Here is a 17,453-nt window from a genome sequence, read left to right as displayed (position 1 = left end):
TTTTTTTTTTTTTTTTTTTTTAATGAATATGGATTAAAAAAGCCTTCACACAGCATGTGGATTATAATACAGGCCATAAAGCTGCTGTTATGGGCCTACTGTGTGTGTTGTGTTGTGATGTCATTTCCAGTTTCACCCAACTCAACTGATACAACTAAGTCTGAATCTTGGCTCTGAGGGTAAAAACAAAAGCAATACAAACTACTAAAAGTATTCATCCCATCAGTTGCTGATCTGATCAGTAACCATTATCACTGTGTAATAATGGTTATATTTTAATATATCGTATGATTATTGTGATCCTAATTGAGAAATCCCAGTTGTGATTGTATCAATATGTCAGCCATTTTAAAGTAGTTTTTGCAGCATCATTGTTCCTATGACTAAACAAATTATTCATTTCACCAGTTAATGATTTTATTGTTGTAGGCATACCTTCTTCTTTAAATTATTTAGTAGCAGTTAGTCAAAGATATATATCACTCCTCCTACAAACAGACTTAGTTGTACAAAGACCTGACAATTCTTATCTAAAGCTAGCTTCTGTGAGATTTTATATTCATGCATAATGAGTGCACACATAACCAAATGCATGCTCACCATTTCTGCAATAATAAATGACATCAGCTCTACTAAATTATCCGTGTAATAGAGTAAGAACTCTGCAGCATGGCTTTGCAGTAAGCTCCCAAAGATGACAGTTGCATTAAAAGGCATGAAACAACGTGCCAGACTGTTTTTTTTCCCCTTCTTTCTTCAGTAGCATTTTTCAGTAAAATCCTATATAACCAGAATAAATGGATATAAAATGTTTTTGTTTTTTTTCTGGATCAGCAAAGATGACTACATTTTTGCTTTTTTTCTTTTTATTGCAGGTGCCTTAATTTCAGATTTGCAAAGCTTGATTGTTTACATCTGAGTTACCAACTGTTTAGTTCAATAAAGTAATTAAGTTGCTCCATGTAATTCACTTTGAAAGGTCAGTAATTGTGCCAAGCCTAAGAAAAGCAAATATTAATCATATGACAAAACAGCTGCTTGGAATGTTCAGAGTATGTGGACGTGTCTCTTGCTCTGATTTCCAAAGATCTTTGAGGTGGAGAAAAGATTGGGGGTTTAGGGGGTGTGACATGTAGTCTATTTGCTTAAGTATTTGTTTAGTTGTTTTTATGTTTTTGGCATGCTTTCAGCCTGTCTACGCTTCTTACCATAAGCAATATGGTGTTTTTTGTTTGAACACCTGTTCATATATTGTCAGAGCCTCTTTCATCTTCTTCTATTCATTATTTACCAGGTTTTACTGATTCTGTAAGAAAACTCGTTGGGCAACACAAACCGACTTTGCAAGCTTTCTGTAATTCAGTATTTTACTCCTAATAACTAGAGTTATCATAAACCTTTCGTTTAATTTGAGATGTGTATAAAGGGGTGCTCTATGCGACGAGAGCTAACTGTGCATTTTTCCTTTCTTTCTCTGTCGTCCAGGAGCGAGGCATTGGGAACACGTCTTTGTCCACATTTGGCGTGATTCAGGCGGTGGTGGAGATCATCCTCATGTTGTATCCTTCAAGTGACCTCCTCTTTGTTCGTCGTATGCTCCATGACCAAGAGCAACAGCGCTAAGGCTGCCTTGTTTAGTTAGGGCACAGCTCAGCCAAACACCTTCCGGGAACATGTTGTGTTGTTTCATCACCTTTTATGATAGTTGAAAAGGAGCAATCCAGGCAAACATATAAAAGACTCAATAAAGCTGCTTTGCAGCAAAGGGTTTTCAGTTCCTTGATTGATTTGCTGAACAGCTACTTGATGGTGTCTTCCGTCGTTGGATTCTACAGCCTGCGTGTCTTTGAGGGATTCACTCCCAGGAAGGATGACACAACCATGACAACGGTAAAGATGGGCTCAAGTGGAGGGCAAAGGTGTTGAAATTACTCCAGAGGTGCTGATGTGTTTGGGGACTCCTGGAGTTCCATCTGTTCCTTTTTTTGTCCTCTACCTCCTTTTTCTCTGAATTCCTGCCCTTCAAAGCTTCACAACAGCTTTCGTCGATCTGTCCAATATTTGTTTGTGGGTTGCGTAAACACTGGCAAAGTACAAGCTCCTTTCTTATACATCAGAGGGAGACTGGGGTTTTTAGGGGGTTGAGGATGTGTGCTCTGTTCAGCCTATGGGGGCACCTTTTCACTTGGTAATGAGTTTGGGAGTGGTGCAGCTTGTTAACTAGCCATGACGCTTCAGTGAAAGGGCTTGAAAGGACAATAGAGGGAACCTGGTAATGAGCAACTTCAGAGGTACTAATTGTGTAATATGTGGAACCAATTTAACATTAAGTGGTGTGTATGTGTGTGGGCATATCAGCACTGGAACTATCAGGTGCTGTCCTTCCTCCAGATATAAGGTGCACATTATGTGCTTGAGCGACCTGGAAACTAAAATGGGACCATTTTATCATATTTTTAGATCATCGGCTGCTGTGTGTCCATCTTGGTCCTGAGCTCAGCTCTACCAGTGATGTCCAGAACTCTTGGTAAGTTTATTGTCTGCCTGAATTAGAATCATTTTGTATATCAGCAATTTCTTTGAATTTTCAACCAGAAATTAGACAAAACAGCCTGACAAGATTCACTATATTTAAACTTGTTTGGTTTATCTTTCTTAAGCATGACTTAGCCTAAATAAATGAACCACATACATAAAACTGCCTATTTTTCCTGTGAAGAAGTTGAATAAACAATTTTACAGCCACTGATGTGTAGATTTTTTAAAGATGCATTTAAGTTTTTAAATGATTCCTAATGATCTAACTTCAAACAATAAAATGTGTCATAAAATGGTTCATCTTCCTCAATCTTTTTCAATTGTCATACTTCTATCACAAATTGAAATTTATTTTTATTGGGATTTAATGTGTTAAAGCAGAGATGTCCAAAGTGTGGCCAGTGGGCCATTTGTGCCTCCCGGACTGCTTTTGTGCAACCACCAATTTGAATTTGAATGCTAGAAAGTTGGTTCACCAGCACAAGAAAACAACATAGAAAACAGTTCATGTCCAAAATATCCATTTATTGGAAATGTTTTGATGTACAATAATTTTCACAGCCATTTCTTACAAAACTCTGCCTACTTTATCCTTTTAAATACTATTGTGCACACTAAGTTTACTGGACCGCTCTAAAACAATAATATACTTTGTACTAAATTATTCCATCATACCTCTTCCTGTTGGTTTTGTCTCATTGTCCTCCTGCAAGATAGACCTCTAACTGCATCAGGTTTTCTAATAGGACTGCCCGTTGTTTTAATTCTGTCCATCTTGCTATCAATTCTATATAGCTTTTCTATACCTACTAAAGCAAAGCATCCCCACAGCATGATGCTGCCTCTATTTTTTTCCTTTCTCTTCCCAATAAAATACATTAAAGTTTGAGGCAAAGCAAAATATGAAAAGGTTCAAGTGTTATGACTGCTTTTTCAAGACACTGTTAATCTGGCTCCCATACAAACACTTGCAGATTAACTATCAACATGAGGTCATTTAGGCTGAATTTACTGAAACTTTCTATAGTGACAGTAGAACAGAGTGCTGTTAGAAGGGCTTGAAATGCGAGGAGTGGCACCATCATAATGGCAGTAATAAACATGCAGAGCCCAGCTGTTTAAATAGCCCTATTCTGTGTGTGTGTGTGTGTGTGTGTGTGTTGTGTGACCGGCTGCAGAATGGGATGGAGCAAGCATACAGTGAGTCACTGGGAGCTTTACAAAATATCAACAGGTTCTGCTTTGTGACGCTGAATAAATGAAAGGGATAGATGCATGAGACTGAGCTGAAAAGGAAAAAGGCCTCCCACTGAAAGATAAAAAAAAAAAAACTCATTGAGAGTTGAGTGTGACGAAGTGAGATGTTAGGAGAGAAGAAAAAAAAAAGTTTTGTGTGTTTATGAGTTTTTTTGTGTACTTTCCAGAGGGGGAGAAACAAGTATATCACAGTACAAAGCCTTGCAGAGTATATGTCATCTTTATAGAGGAGTGACAGATGAGTTACATCAGATGCATATTATAACAGGTTCCCAGGATGCAGAGTGATTGGGTTATGAACCTACTGAACTTTATTAAGGTTGACTGAGAGACATGTTGTACTGTAGAAACTTATTGTCTACAGTCAGGGTTGTTATGGAGACTTGAGAAGTCCGAACACAAGGTCAATCGATATACACATTTTCTAATATGGTGTGAGGTAATACGGTAATTTACCAATGGTATAGGATTTAAACTCTAGATTTAAATCCTATATGTACAATGTTATGGTAGATCACATAGTATGTAGATTACTGACCATAGAATAAAACATTCTCGCTAGCCTGTGCTTTCATAGAGCAGGTGAGGACCAGAGCTAACTCTGGGATCCTTCCTAAGATGAAGAAATGCTTAAGAAAAATAAAATGGGTACATTTTCTGGCTCAGGTTTCATATTTGTTAACATGTACAAGCAGCTGATTAGTCCTAAAGTGTTTCAGTAAAGACTTAAACAATCTAAAAATGACCCCTATCAAACAGATAAATGCCTTTTGGATGTGTAACCATCTTCATGCAGATAGATGTCTGCAACTCTCCACTACAAAAATGCTCTGGTCATTTTAAAAATCAATTTTTTAAAAACTCTTAATTAGATTTTCTCAAATTACCAAACCAGGATCAGAACCTTTGGTATTAGAAACAAATTTGGCCAGACCACAGCGGCTAGCTGCATCGACTGAGGTCTCCGTCATTTTTCTCCCTGCCTCTTCATGGGCAATTTTGTTAAAGGTCTGCGATGCCTGCCAAACTGCTTACTGCGGCTGCAAATACATCTCTGCAGACACTGAATCGATAGCTCAATCTAATTGACGACAGAGATTGTGAAGATGTTATAGAAGAACTAGTGCCCAGAGACTGGGGCTTCTTCAGTCTGACACATCAGAATATGATTCCTGCATACAAATTATAGACAAGATCAGATATGGAAGTGTTATGAAACACAGATTTGAACTTGTGGTTGGCTTGATCAATTTATTATATTAAATAAAACAGTGTTTTATCATCCAATTGACAGCATAGTACGATGTATTTTATCTTTTAAAATACATTGTAAATCCTAACTGACAAGATTTTGTTGGTCAACTATACAAAAACGAGAGTCGGCGACATAAAGATAAACAGGCTGGGAAGAAAAGCAACAATGATGGCTGCAGTAGAAATTTGACATGATCGAGTCATGTTGGACCTAAAAGGGACCTGCAAGACTAACTGTAAATTTATTTATTACTGGAGGACAGTTTAAGCTGCAAACCATCTTTAATTAATTGCAGAGTAATTTCTACCTCCCGATGCACCAAGATGTAAAGCCTTTAACTCATCTATTTTTGACTTTTGCCAAACATACATATCTAAGCTAAACATAGGAGCATGAAAACAATACAATTAAAAAAAAAGGTTTACCACTAGGTAACTGTATTTACACAAAATTTTTAAAAAATGACCAAGCAGTTGGAACAGTCATTACAACTGCTGCTAAAATAAGTTTCCAATTTATTTTTGATTCTTCTGCATGGACTTAAATAAATACTTACTAAATTTTATAGTAGTTTTCAAGTGTATACATTATTCAGTTTTGCAGTTTACACTGAAGCTGAACGCACATAGAAAACAGTGGGCACTTTGCACTGGTAAATCAATGGCAAAACAAAGCTGCTCCGGATGATGCACCAAAGTTAAAACAATTTTAAAAATGATTACAATTGCAGCAGTCCTTACTGTATTCATATCAATCAATCAATCAAATTTTATTTGTATAGCACATTTCAGCAGCAAGGCATTTCAAAGTGCTTTACATCATAACGCAAAGTCATGCTACATAGAATCAACAATCAAGTCAAGTTCCATCATTTAATTTATAAATGATTACATTTCAAATACAATTCCAAACAGGTGGGTTTTTAGTTAGATTTAAAGGAGGTCTGTGTTTCAGCTGTTTTACAGTTTTCTGGAAGTTTGTTCCAAATTTGTGGTGCATAGACGCTGAAAACTGCTTCTCCTCATTTGGTTCTGGTTCATATTCATAAAAAACACAAACTTAAGAGAATTACTGGGAGATCAAGTTTTGGTGGCCTATTTCTTTTGAAATGGTATCTATGAATATGCAGAAAGACTTTCCCACCCACAATTATCTCTTGGAGCAATAGCTTAATAGCAAGTGATTTATTTTTGTGACCAATAGTATTTGTAAACAGATATTACGTCAAGTTAGTGAGGAACAAGTAGTGTGTTTTCAGTACTCTGATACTTTTTTCTGACATCTCATCAAACAAACTTTAAACAGTTGGAACGCTACGGGAAAAACTGTAGCACTTCTAAAACTAACTTTTGAAAACCACAATTTATTTTGATATGATTAAAAAGTCCATGACTTCCAAAATTTATTTTGTATCCTGAATGTATTTGAAATCTGTTTACATATCTTGAAGGTTCTAATAAAAAAAAGTTTTATATTTTTCAATGTGTAAGCAGAGAAGATTAAAAAGGATTTTTAAAACCTTTTAAAATGTTTAAAAAAGGGAAAAAAAGAAATGTTACAAATCACTTGGCATATAGAGATTGTAGAGACAAAAATATTTCTTGATTTGATTCCGTCTTTCAGAATGAGTGTTTTCTCTTGTTGAAAGCGATAAGCTCCTGCAGAAAGATATGTCGAACTGCATTTTCCAGAAGCCTCTGTGCTATTCACCGAGAAGGATAAAAATCCTGCTTATGAACACAGAACCTCACTTTCCAAAACTGGCATTGACAAAAGAAGTTGTATGCATTCCCTTTGTGGATTTTGTCTTTTGAACACTATGGAGAAAAAAAGCTATTTGACAGTTCTGTTTGTCCTTCACAGGTATCACCAGGTTTGATCTCTTGGGGGACTTTGGGAGATTTAATTGGCTGGGAAACTTCTACATCGTCCTCTCATACAACTTGCTTTTTGCTGTTGTGACAACTCTTTGTCTTGTGAGAAAATTCACCTCGGCAGTGCGAGAAGAACTCCTGAAGGCCCTAGGTAAATGTCTCTTAAGCCTAATCTTATTTTGTTCTGGAACATTGGCAGTCCAGGTACATTATAGTAGGTAATAAATGAAATGTTTGTTTATTTTAGTAATTCAGTTAAAAAATTTTAAACTTGCATTTAATGTAGATTTTTCATGGAAGAATAATTTCTATAATTTTTTATAACTATGGCTTCCAGTTTATCAAAACTCAGCATTTAATTCTCATAATATCACATCATGGATAAAATTAATTTTTAAAATACAAAATGGTCTACATAATTACGGGAAAGACTGCTGACTTTCCAGTTGTCCAGTTGATTTATGATTTGTTTGTGAGGCCCTCCACAAACGAAATAAGACACCGATAATAACCGCTAAATAAGCTGGCTTTCAGAGTGGTATGTCCAAGCATTTTCATGGAAGATTAAGTGGAAGGAAGAATGTGTGGTAGAAAAAGATGCACAATTGGTGAATGTAGCCACAGTTGCATTGAAACCTTAAGATATGGAGGAGATTAACCATTGAGGACTGACTGACTGCATTAATGCACCAATTAATTTATAAGGAGCCACAACCGACGATGGAATGTATATATTCTGCAGTACATAGACATACATGACATTTATGTAACAAAAATGTTTTTGCTGGCCTTTTTTAATTCAAAATTTTCTGAGAATCTCAATTGCGTGTTAGCGATAAGCTAAAAGTTGTACTTCTCGACTAAAATTGCTGAAATAAAAAAACTTTTAGGTAATTTCTCCAATTTACTGAGATGCACTTGTGATTGAATGACCTAGAAAGAAACCAAATACAAAAATAGCAGTGAGCTGCATTTAAAGACTTGGTGTGACTATCCCTGAATGTTTGATCACAAGACGGAATGGGGTTAGGAAATGTCAGATAGAGGCACTGAGGAGAGAAAAGAACATCAATACCTCTGCCTAAATGAAAGTCTGAGGCTTTTTAATGAGATTTCTCTGCCTTATCTCCCACTGCCCAGGTCTGGATAAATTGCAACTGTCAAACAGCCCCGCAGACCCCGAATCTGGGAAGCTCTCGGCCAATGGACATCAGAAAACTCTGTGAAAGGGACGATGGATCAGCACGCACGCACACACACATGCTAGTGGGGCAACAGGGAGATTTCAACAGTACTGTCTGAGTGCTGAAAGGTGAAAAGGATAGGAAGGAACTTAATAAACCCAGGCAGTGTCTGACTGTTGCTGCAAATGGAGGCTGAGAGCAATTTAGCTTCGTGACATTCCATCCTCTGTGTCTCTGATGGAAGCTGGGACAGAGCCAGGGCTGAGACCGAGGAGTGAAAAAGACTGGCATCAATGGACTGACCTTGATGCTAACCTCAACTGTGACTTTAACTACCCATCTCTTGCTTCTGGGGCATTCTTGCACCCGTCGTCGTCACCTTACTTCCTTTTGCAACTCCTACCTTTGCACTAGATAAAAGCAGTTTCTGCTTGGTTCCGTTTCTGTATGAAAGTCTTAAATCAGTTGCTGAAGTAGAACCCAACTGTTCAATTACAAAGGTATTTAAATTCATTTTTTTGTAATTAATGTTGGTGAGAAACTCAGAATGAATGTGTTTTTTTGTTTGTTTGTTTTTGGTTGGTTGGTTTGTTTGTTTTTTTTTCATAGTGATGCAAGCATGAGAGGATCTGAATTGATATTTTTCTTCTTTGAACTCAAAATAAGAAAAAAACTGACAAAAAATACTTTTTGAAATTCCCACTGAACAGAGCCAGAGCAGAATGCTGCACCGCATTGTGGGTTGCATTTTATGCACTGCACCTGTCAGGTCTGAACGTCTTATCTTGTTGTAAGTTTGCTGTCGTATGTGTTTTTATCTGGCTTTATGCAAGTGGGCTTTAACTTTTTGATGATGTCAGTTTGTATGAAGGAGGTCACTGTTTTTTTTTTTTAAGGTGCTCCTGATTTGATTTAAGCCAATCAGAAATTGGCTGTTTTAACCAAGCCAAATCTCACTGATTGGAAAACTTTAATTCATCTGAAGGGAATCTGTAGTTTTGTCTTACTTTTAATTTTTGGATTGATGCACATCTTGCACAATTATTTTTGCTCTCTCTCAAAAAAAAAAAAAAAACAGGCACACAGGAATTTGTTTTGTAAATGTACTTACATGTATTTAATAATTTGTTTCAGATTTTATTCCGTTTGGATGTAAATAATCAGTTTTCACTGAGCCCGCTGAAGGTTTTACAGAAAGCATCTTTGATATTATTTTAATCATATGTGTTATGAAATTTAGACATGGTAGGCTTGGAATATTGCTGCACAGATGTATCTGTTTGCATTGACCTCACCCTTTGCAGAGCTAAGGATAGTAGATGTTCTATAAACGCAGATGGATTTGCATTTGGCTCCCTTTGAAGATTGTGGAAGTGAACAATTTGATTTACCAGTAATTTAGAGGGGCTGTCTACAATTTGTTTGTAGTGAAATATAATTTAAAGACAATAAAGAAGTGCAAGTGAAAGAAGGTTTTGCTACAGGACCAACATCGACTTCATCTGTAAATCACACACACTTTGTTCTATGAATTCACAGAGCACCACAAGCCGACCAGGTTTGTAGCCAAGAGAAAGACTTGGTAACTCAGGCGCCCCTCTACGTTTTGTTGCAATGCTATGTAATCTTCTAAACTGTGATTTTCTTTGTCTTCACAATCACCTCGAATGCCTTATGACAAAACATCTTGGAGGCGTAATGTAATGGTAATTGGTCTCTTTGCACAGCCGCACTGTGATCCTATCTGCCACTGAGTTTCTGCTTCAAAGCCAGCTATGAGTTACTTTTTTTCACTATTTAGTGTTTAGGAAGGAGATACATTGCAAGATACACTTTCTTGCATTGGTTGGAATGATTGTGCTTGGATGAAGAGTGGCATTTTTTTTATTTGCCATGACAAATAGAAATCTGAAGTTATATATGCATTCAAAACTTGAACAAAAGAAAATGTACAGCGCAGTTTGTTTGTTTTTTTATACACTGGCAATGTCATGCAGTACACAAAAATATGACAAAGGGCATCCAGTAATATTTCCCAATAATGAAATACAAATAACTTTCTGTTCTGCCAGACATATTTTGTTTTTGTTTGTATTTTATTGTTTTTTTTTTTTGGATGATGTGAAAATATGAATTCTGAAGATAAAAAGTGATATTGTAAATTCATTAAGATTTAAACAGTGTTCCTTGTAAGAGAAGCAGATGAATGAGTCAAAGTAAAGATTTTCTCCTTTCATATACGCAAGCTGTAATTGAGTGAAATATTGAAATAAAATAACAGTTCCATTGGCTTAAAAAAAAAAAAGAGTGAACGTTTTGGTAATTCTTGGGAAAAATAAAACTTTGCATATAAATATTGGACCACTTTTCATTTTGAATGATTTTTCTGGCTTTCCAGTCCATATTGTGTATGTTTGAATGAAGGTGTCAAGTCGTTGCGTGCTGCGGGTGTAACTTTTATTTCTATCCATCTGTCTGTCAATCTCTGCATGTAAATTTTGGTACATGTTTTTGTGAATGTATTTTTTACAATTTCTCAGTTTGATAAATGGTATTTTTGTTGTTTGTGTGTTTGCAAATAAAAGTAAAATGTTTACCTGCTTTTATTTTGTCTGGGTGTTTAAGTTCTATGTGACCTTGGATGGACATTCTCATTTTTACATTATTTAGCTCCTTTGGATGTTAAATCCTAACTTTTTTTTATTCACATGTAGTGTACATAATTGTTGCAAATGGATTTAGTTCATTTGGTAAAATATTTTTGATTTGGAGGAATTATGGTGATAATCAAAAATGCTCAAATTACAATTAATGTTCTCTAAAAAGCTTTTGTCGTCCTCTTATATTAAATTACCCTCAATGAGTGACTTTTGAAATCTGTTGGTTACATGGGATTTATACAAGGGTAACATAGGAGCTAAGTACAAATGCTTTTTGTATCTTTTTTTATTTCCTTCCACCTCAAAATCATACTCTACTTTGTGTTAGCCTATCACACAAATCCCAAGTAAACACATAGTAGTTTGCGTCTGTAGCATGTCAAAATCTATAAAGGTTTTGGGGGGCAAACACTTTTGCAAGCTGAGTTGTGCTTATAAACAAGCACAGCTTCACCAATGATTAACCAGTGTCAGCTTCCTGTATTTAGATGTCAATGTGTCTTGCTGTTAAATGTTTCATAGCAAGCTGCACTCCGCTTTATAGAGTTTGCACCCATGCAAAAGGGTGCAAGGTAAGTGTTGAAAGCACATTCACCATTTGAGGCTTCGTGTCAAGGTTGAGCCACTCCTGCCTCGTGGTCAACCTTTTCACACCAGATAAAGAGAAATAAAGACATCTATTTTTTTTTTTTGAGCACGCCCAGGTCTCCTGAATGGAAAAACGGCACTGTTGGTAAAGAAAGCCCACAATGAAGCCTTAAGGAGCAGCAAATCTTAACGTCTTTTCAGCTCCCTGGTGGCAGTCCAGGCTATGAATAAAAAGTCTGCTGTGCATTATCAGACTTGCTTCTGTTTTTAGTAAACAAAAGACTACTACTCCCACATTTCTACATTCACATTGTAAAGTGAATGATCACATCTGTGGACATCCGTACTCTTTATGCAGCAGCTTTGACGCTCTTGTCTCTTTGCAAGCTTTAACATGTTAAGAGGAAGGAAATGTTGGAAACAGAATTCAGGATTTTATGACCAATTGTGTCTTGTTTCCGACCCGGCTCTTTAGTCGCTCCCACTCGTTCTCCAGACGTTCTGAGATGCCTTTTCTCTCCAGCTGTTCGAGGACTCGTCTGTTTGATGACAGCGTACGGTCGATATCACTCAGAAAAGCCTCCATGTCGGTGTGAGTATCGGACAAAGCTGTCATTCAGTTCCAGCAACTAATTAGAAAAACCATTTTAGTGACACAAAGGATGAGAATGTTTCATTCAGATACACAATAGAGCTGTGGTTTCAGCGATGGTTGATTGTGAGTTTATTGTAATGGCTGAGGCATGCTGACAGGTTGTAGTTGTTAAATAGCCAGATCAAAACTGTCATGTCTCCAACTAACATGGAGAATTAATGAAAACCAAAGAAAAAGAACATATAGTGCTGCTAAACATTTAACCAGACTTCACTGAAGGGTTTCGCCCATCCAATCACAAAAGCTTTTTTCTTTTGTTTGTTTTTTGTTTTTTTTTAGCATTCTGCAGAACTAACTGAACTAACCCCAGGCTCAGCTTCCTCAGTGGAAGGCATGTTGGTGGGTCTGAGGAGGTCTTCGAAGTATTCTGCCCACCATCCCAAGTTGAGGTCAGCAGCACACCAACCCCACCATGAACAGTGTTGGTCCTGCACTGCTTCCCCCTCCTGAGATGCCAGATGGTGGACCAGAATTGCCTCGAAGCCATGTGGAAGTCTTTCTCCATGGCCTCTCCAAACCCAAGTTTTTGTCTCAGCAACCACCCGAGCCTATCAGCTGCTTCTGGATTCCCACAGGCCCAAAAGGTCCGATAGGACTCCTTCTTCAGCCTGACAGCATCCCTCACCAAAGGTGTCCACCAAAAGGTTCGAGGGTTGCTGCTGCAACACGCACCGAAACCCTTGCGGCCACAGCTCCAATAAGCCACCTCGACAGTAGAGGCACTCAGGCTCAATGTCCAACTACTATTCTTACAAATAAAGATTTTAACCATAGTTTTTAAATGATTTCATTTTGTGGGGTTGTTTGACATAGCATCTCTTTTTACAAGTTTGCCTACACCTGATACACATCTACCTTTTCTTATTTACAATAACTGTTATCAGACAATATCAAAAACGCTGAATGTGTTCATGTATTGCATGCACACATGAACATTTAATAAGTATTGGAATTATAGTTTTAACTTTCAATTGCAATTGCATAACTCATAAAAAGAGTAGGCTTGCAAAAGCCAAACTTACTTTTGTGCGACACACGCTCATGCACACGCCTACACACACACGTACACAAATGCTCTCTCTTAAGCCTTAAGTCACAGACACATCAGAATTGCTTTACAGCTAGGCTTTTATCACTAATTAAACAAGTTTTAGCCATTCAAATGGAGGGTTTTATGTCTCTGGCTGACTTTTCGACAGTCAGGGCAAACAGCACTGCCTGAGGTGAACTTTGCCTTGTTCCACTTTAGAAGTGGATGAGAGAGGGCACAGAAATGGGGAAGCGGAGGTGGGCCCTGAGCTGTTATCTCGCTGCAATCCATCTATGTCAGTAGTGTCTCGCTTAATGTGTTGACTCAGGGTCGGACCTGTGTAGCTGAGCAAAAATTGAAAGCTGTGCATTGGAATAAGCTGATAAGAATACTGAAGGTGGCCTTATATGAAGGTGTTTTTCCCCTCTTCTCTTAGGGAACACCTGTGGCTTTATGATACAAAGATGCTTTATTGCCCTCTGCTATCACAAGAAAAAACTAAAAGAATAGGTTTCCCATCTTACACTGGTCCCGGCTTAGCACTGACGTGCCTGTTTGCATTACAGTCAGCTAACCAAATAAGTCTTTCCTCTGAAAAATTACGTCAATCACACCTGTCGGCGCCATGCTACACTGCTCTTGAAGATCGTTCTGCTTTGAGACAAAAGATACGAGATGATCTACTGACCACCCACTACTTGACAACCTTTTAGTTAAGTAAAATGTAGAAATGTCATGGTTAAAAGCCAACTTTTTCAGTTTTAACTTTTCATTTCCAGATGTTTTGGCTTCCCCGCCCACTTTAATTGACCAGTTGAATTGTATCTGCAAAAACACAAAGAGCATTAACCATCTGACAAACACTTTTTTGATAATTAATTATTGGTCTTAGAGCAATCAATAATTAATCATCACATGGTTCAATACTGAGCATTCATTTAGTCAAAATAATGACTGTTTAAATGAATAGAAGAATATAGAAATATTCTTTACTGTACTTGTTACGTTGAATATGTATTTCAGAAACATATTGGATGTGCAAAACAATGCTTAGGAGTCAGTTTGGTTTAATTAAGATAAATTATTATGAGTAATAATCTCATATTTGTGAATTCATAGAAGAAGAGCTCTTGCCTCATCACATAACTCTCTTTTTACATAAAAACATGCTCCTGATGCCCCCTCTGCAGCACACAGGTGAATTTAACATGCGTTGTGTTTTGTTAAGAACACCTAAACCGAGACCGAGTCAAGACTGAAGGACGTATACAATTCTAAGACGACGAGCTAACCAATGAGAGATTATTTTTAAGAGCACTCCTATATATACAATCCTGATCACAATTGCAAGACCAGATGACAAATGGCAAGAATTCGCATTTTGCACTGTTGGACATTAAGGAGGTTCTAAGTAGAGCTTCAACATGCAAAAATGGCACTGAGACCACAAATGAATCTCAAGTAGTCAATCTCTACTTGACTATTAAGAACCTGACAACAGTGAATGATTCTTTCTCCTTCCTGAGTATGTGAACCTGTACACAGCCATATGTGTTGGGTTTCAGGAATAGGTCTGGGCTAATTGGCTCGGTAAATGCTGCATCTTTGTTTATGAGACACAAGAGGGAACGGTTTATGGGTGAGATGTTGGAAACTGACAAGGGAGAGAGGGTAGGACACGCTGACCCTTGCAACATATTGTAAGTCTGGACCTCATGCATATGTCGATTTCCTTAATCAGCCTCTTTGAAGCAAAGCACTCTGTGTGATTGCAACACTCCACACAGAATGAACTACCACCTGCTCTTCACTTGACATTGAACATCCATCTGTTGGAGCTTCATCTGTCATAAAGAGGTATGAATGAGTGAATTTTCAGAAGAAATTATTCCCCCTCTGTTGAGAGCTGATAAATGGTTCAGAGCAATCTTGACCGCTGTATTCGCTGTTTATTGAAGATCTCAGCTTGGACAGGTTCACTAGGTGGCAATGTTCCCTTTTCTGATGGGGTACCATGAAGCATGAGAGTGAAATTATTTAAACCAACGGTCAGAGATTTGTCCATCATGTCCATCTTTTCCATTACAGAATTACAGAAATTTAAATGCATAAAGTATCCAAAAATTTGACTCTTTCTTCACCACTTCAAAGTCTTTCATCTTTAGGAATATGGGCAGTCCTCCTGACATGCTTCAATGAATGAAGATAAAATCAACCCAAACATGCACAGCAGAAAGTATCCCGATGTGTCAACTGGAAGATCCAGATTGTTGCAACTAAATCTCAAAATGCTGTCATTGTCATGTGATCTAAAAACAGTTAGTGCTTCTCCTTCTCATTCATCGCGCTCTCTTCTGCACATTGGGCAGCACTTCCTACCAGAATATCACTCAAAGGTTTGCATGCAGTTTCTGGATGAGAGCAAGACAGAGAAAGAAGACATGTGCTGTAAAAAAAATACAAGTAGTGAAACTGTTACCAAATTTTATATTATTTTACTGACAAGGGAAGCCTCAATTAATCTTCAACAGACACACATTTAAACACTTTCACCTATATAAAGATATCTGTCCGTAGCTTTCAGTGCTATTGTCCAATAAGACTGAAGAAGTCAGCATGACCCCCTGTAGGCTATATAGGACCTGTAGTATTGCCTCCTCATACCTTTGAGAGAGAGCCTTTTATCGTCTGAAAGGAGACAACCAAAGCTAAGAAGCTTGGTACACAAACCAGTTTACTCAGACCTCTTGAGTGCAAGGAGGAGGCATATTGATTTCCCATTGTTTTTGGCCTGACCAACACACTCCATCACCAGTGAAAGGGCTCCCCGTAGTGCACAATCTCCAAGACCCTTTGACAACCTATTAAATTACAGAGAAATGTTGAGTCTCTCTTGATATAAAAATGATATAAAATAAATACCCTGTGCATCTAATATTCTTATTAAAAACTGTTTTTTGTAATAAATCATTTTTTATTAAGGATTAAAATAAACAAAGTTGATAAATGAGTGAATAACAGTCAGTGCCAGTGACTCATAACAACTGCTGTTGTAAGCAGTTTTAACAATCACATCAATGAAGTACAAGACTGTACCACAACTGCATTGTCATAGTTTGAAAGTTTGCAGGAAAATGCCAACTCAACAAAGACTCTCGTCACTTTCCCTTGTTAGCAGGCTCTAATTAACTTTCTTTTCCCTGAGTTAAACTAATATTTACATGTGCATCTATGGCAACTGTTCTTTGTGAGGCTGGTTATTCTAGTTCCACATTCTTGAGGAGATTGGCGTCTTAAAAGGGGATCAGAAAGGTGCAAAAGACAGAATGACCCTCACAGTAACACACTGATCATTGCCTAACAGTTGAGTTCCAAGGCAGTATGGGTAAATTTGTACAGTTGTCTACACAGATTAGAACATACAAGAACAGTGGGGGAAAGAGGGTGACTAAGGAAAATTCTTTGTGTGTTGCTATCCGTTTGTGCAAAGAAACACAGCTTTCCCTAAAAACAGATACAAAACGAAGGGGTAAAAAAAAGATTTACAAGCAGCTACTGTGTTGGGGAATACCTGAGCCTGAAGGCAAAACTCCTCCCTGCGAATAGCACACAACTTAGCTGATTCTTCTTGCAGTATAGAACTTGTCGTTACCTGGATCCATTCATCTTCTGTCAATCTCTCAGTACGGGAGGCCACCAAATCCAACTTACAATTAAAAAATGTCCAAATATAAATGCATTAATCGCATAAGAATGAGACATTATATTTTTGCAGTTGTAGCTTCTCTTGATTGGCATCCCATTAAGTACAAAAAAATATAAATGATCAGTACATTCAGTGCCATGAAAAAAGAATTACCACCCCTTAAATTTTCCCACATTTTGTCAAATGCCACAGAGATATATTGTGGTAGAAATACTTTAAAGGGATGTGAATGTCATCAAAATGAATTGCATAGAGTTTTATCTAACTAATCTATAGTGTTCAATATTTTTACTTTAAACATTGGGATTAAGGTTTTTGAGGGCCAACATGGCAGTATTAGCTTTACAACTACATGAAACCATCAAGGCTTAAACCAAAACCTTTTGGCTATAAATGCAGTCCAAATAGACATTAAAATGACATCCATTCCTGTGTTGGTGAATAAGTGTGGTTAGCATTTAATAGACAGGATAGAAGGCTTCTCAGCATCTTTTTGGGTCATTTCATTCAAACTGTATGACAGAGTACAGATCTAATCAGTTTGCTCACTGATACATAAGCTTTAGCCACCATATTCTAAAGTTTGACGCTATGATGGTAGGGATTTCTAGGTGGCACTTGCTATAAAGGGGTTGAAAGCTGCTGAGCTGAAGTCAGTTTTAAAATGTCAGAATTTCTCTCCATCGTCACTCCATGCTTGGTAAGG

General features: G+C 37.4%; 1 protein-coding gene across 1 annotated transcript in view; it reads left to right on the top strand.

Annotated features, from left to right (window-relative positions):
• Positions 1–10,709, top strand: part of lmbr1 (limb development membrane protein 1) — a 37,350-nt gene extending 26,641 nt beyond the window's left edge. The window contains exons 13-17 of the mRNA XM_055037725.1: positions 1,486–1,559; positions 1,800–1,890; positions 2,461–2,527; positions 6,914–7,075; positions 8,065–10,709. Of these exons, the coding sequence (XP_054893700.1) occupies positions 1,486–1,559; positions 1,800–1,890; positions 2,461–2,527; positions 6,914–7,075; positions 8,065–8,150 (480 nt within the window). The 3' untranslated portion in view covers positions 8,151–10,709. The remainder of the gene's footprint in view (positions 1–1,485; positions 1,560–1,799; positions 1,891–2,460; positions 2,528–6,913; positions 7,076–8,064) is intronic.
• The last annotated feature ends 6,744 nt before the right edge of the window (positions 10,710–17,453 follow it).

This window comes from Poeciliopsis prolifica, unplaced genomic scaffold (genome assembly GCF_027474105.1).
Source record: "Poeciliopsis prolifica strain line A6 unplaced genomic scaffold, Auburn_PproV2 SCAFFOLD012, whole genome shotgun sequence".
Lineage (NCBI taxonomy): Eukaryota > Metazoa > Chordata > Actinopteri > Cyprinodontiformes > Poeciliidae > Poeciliopsis > Poeciliopsis prolifica.
This window is presented reverse-complemented; position numbering and strand designations above follow the sequence as displayed.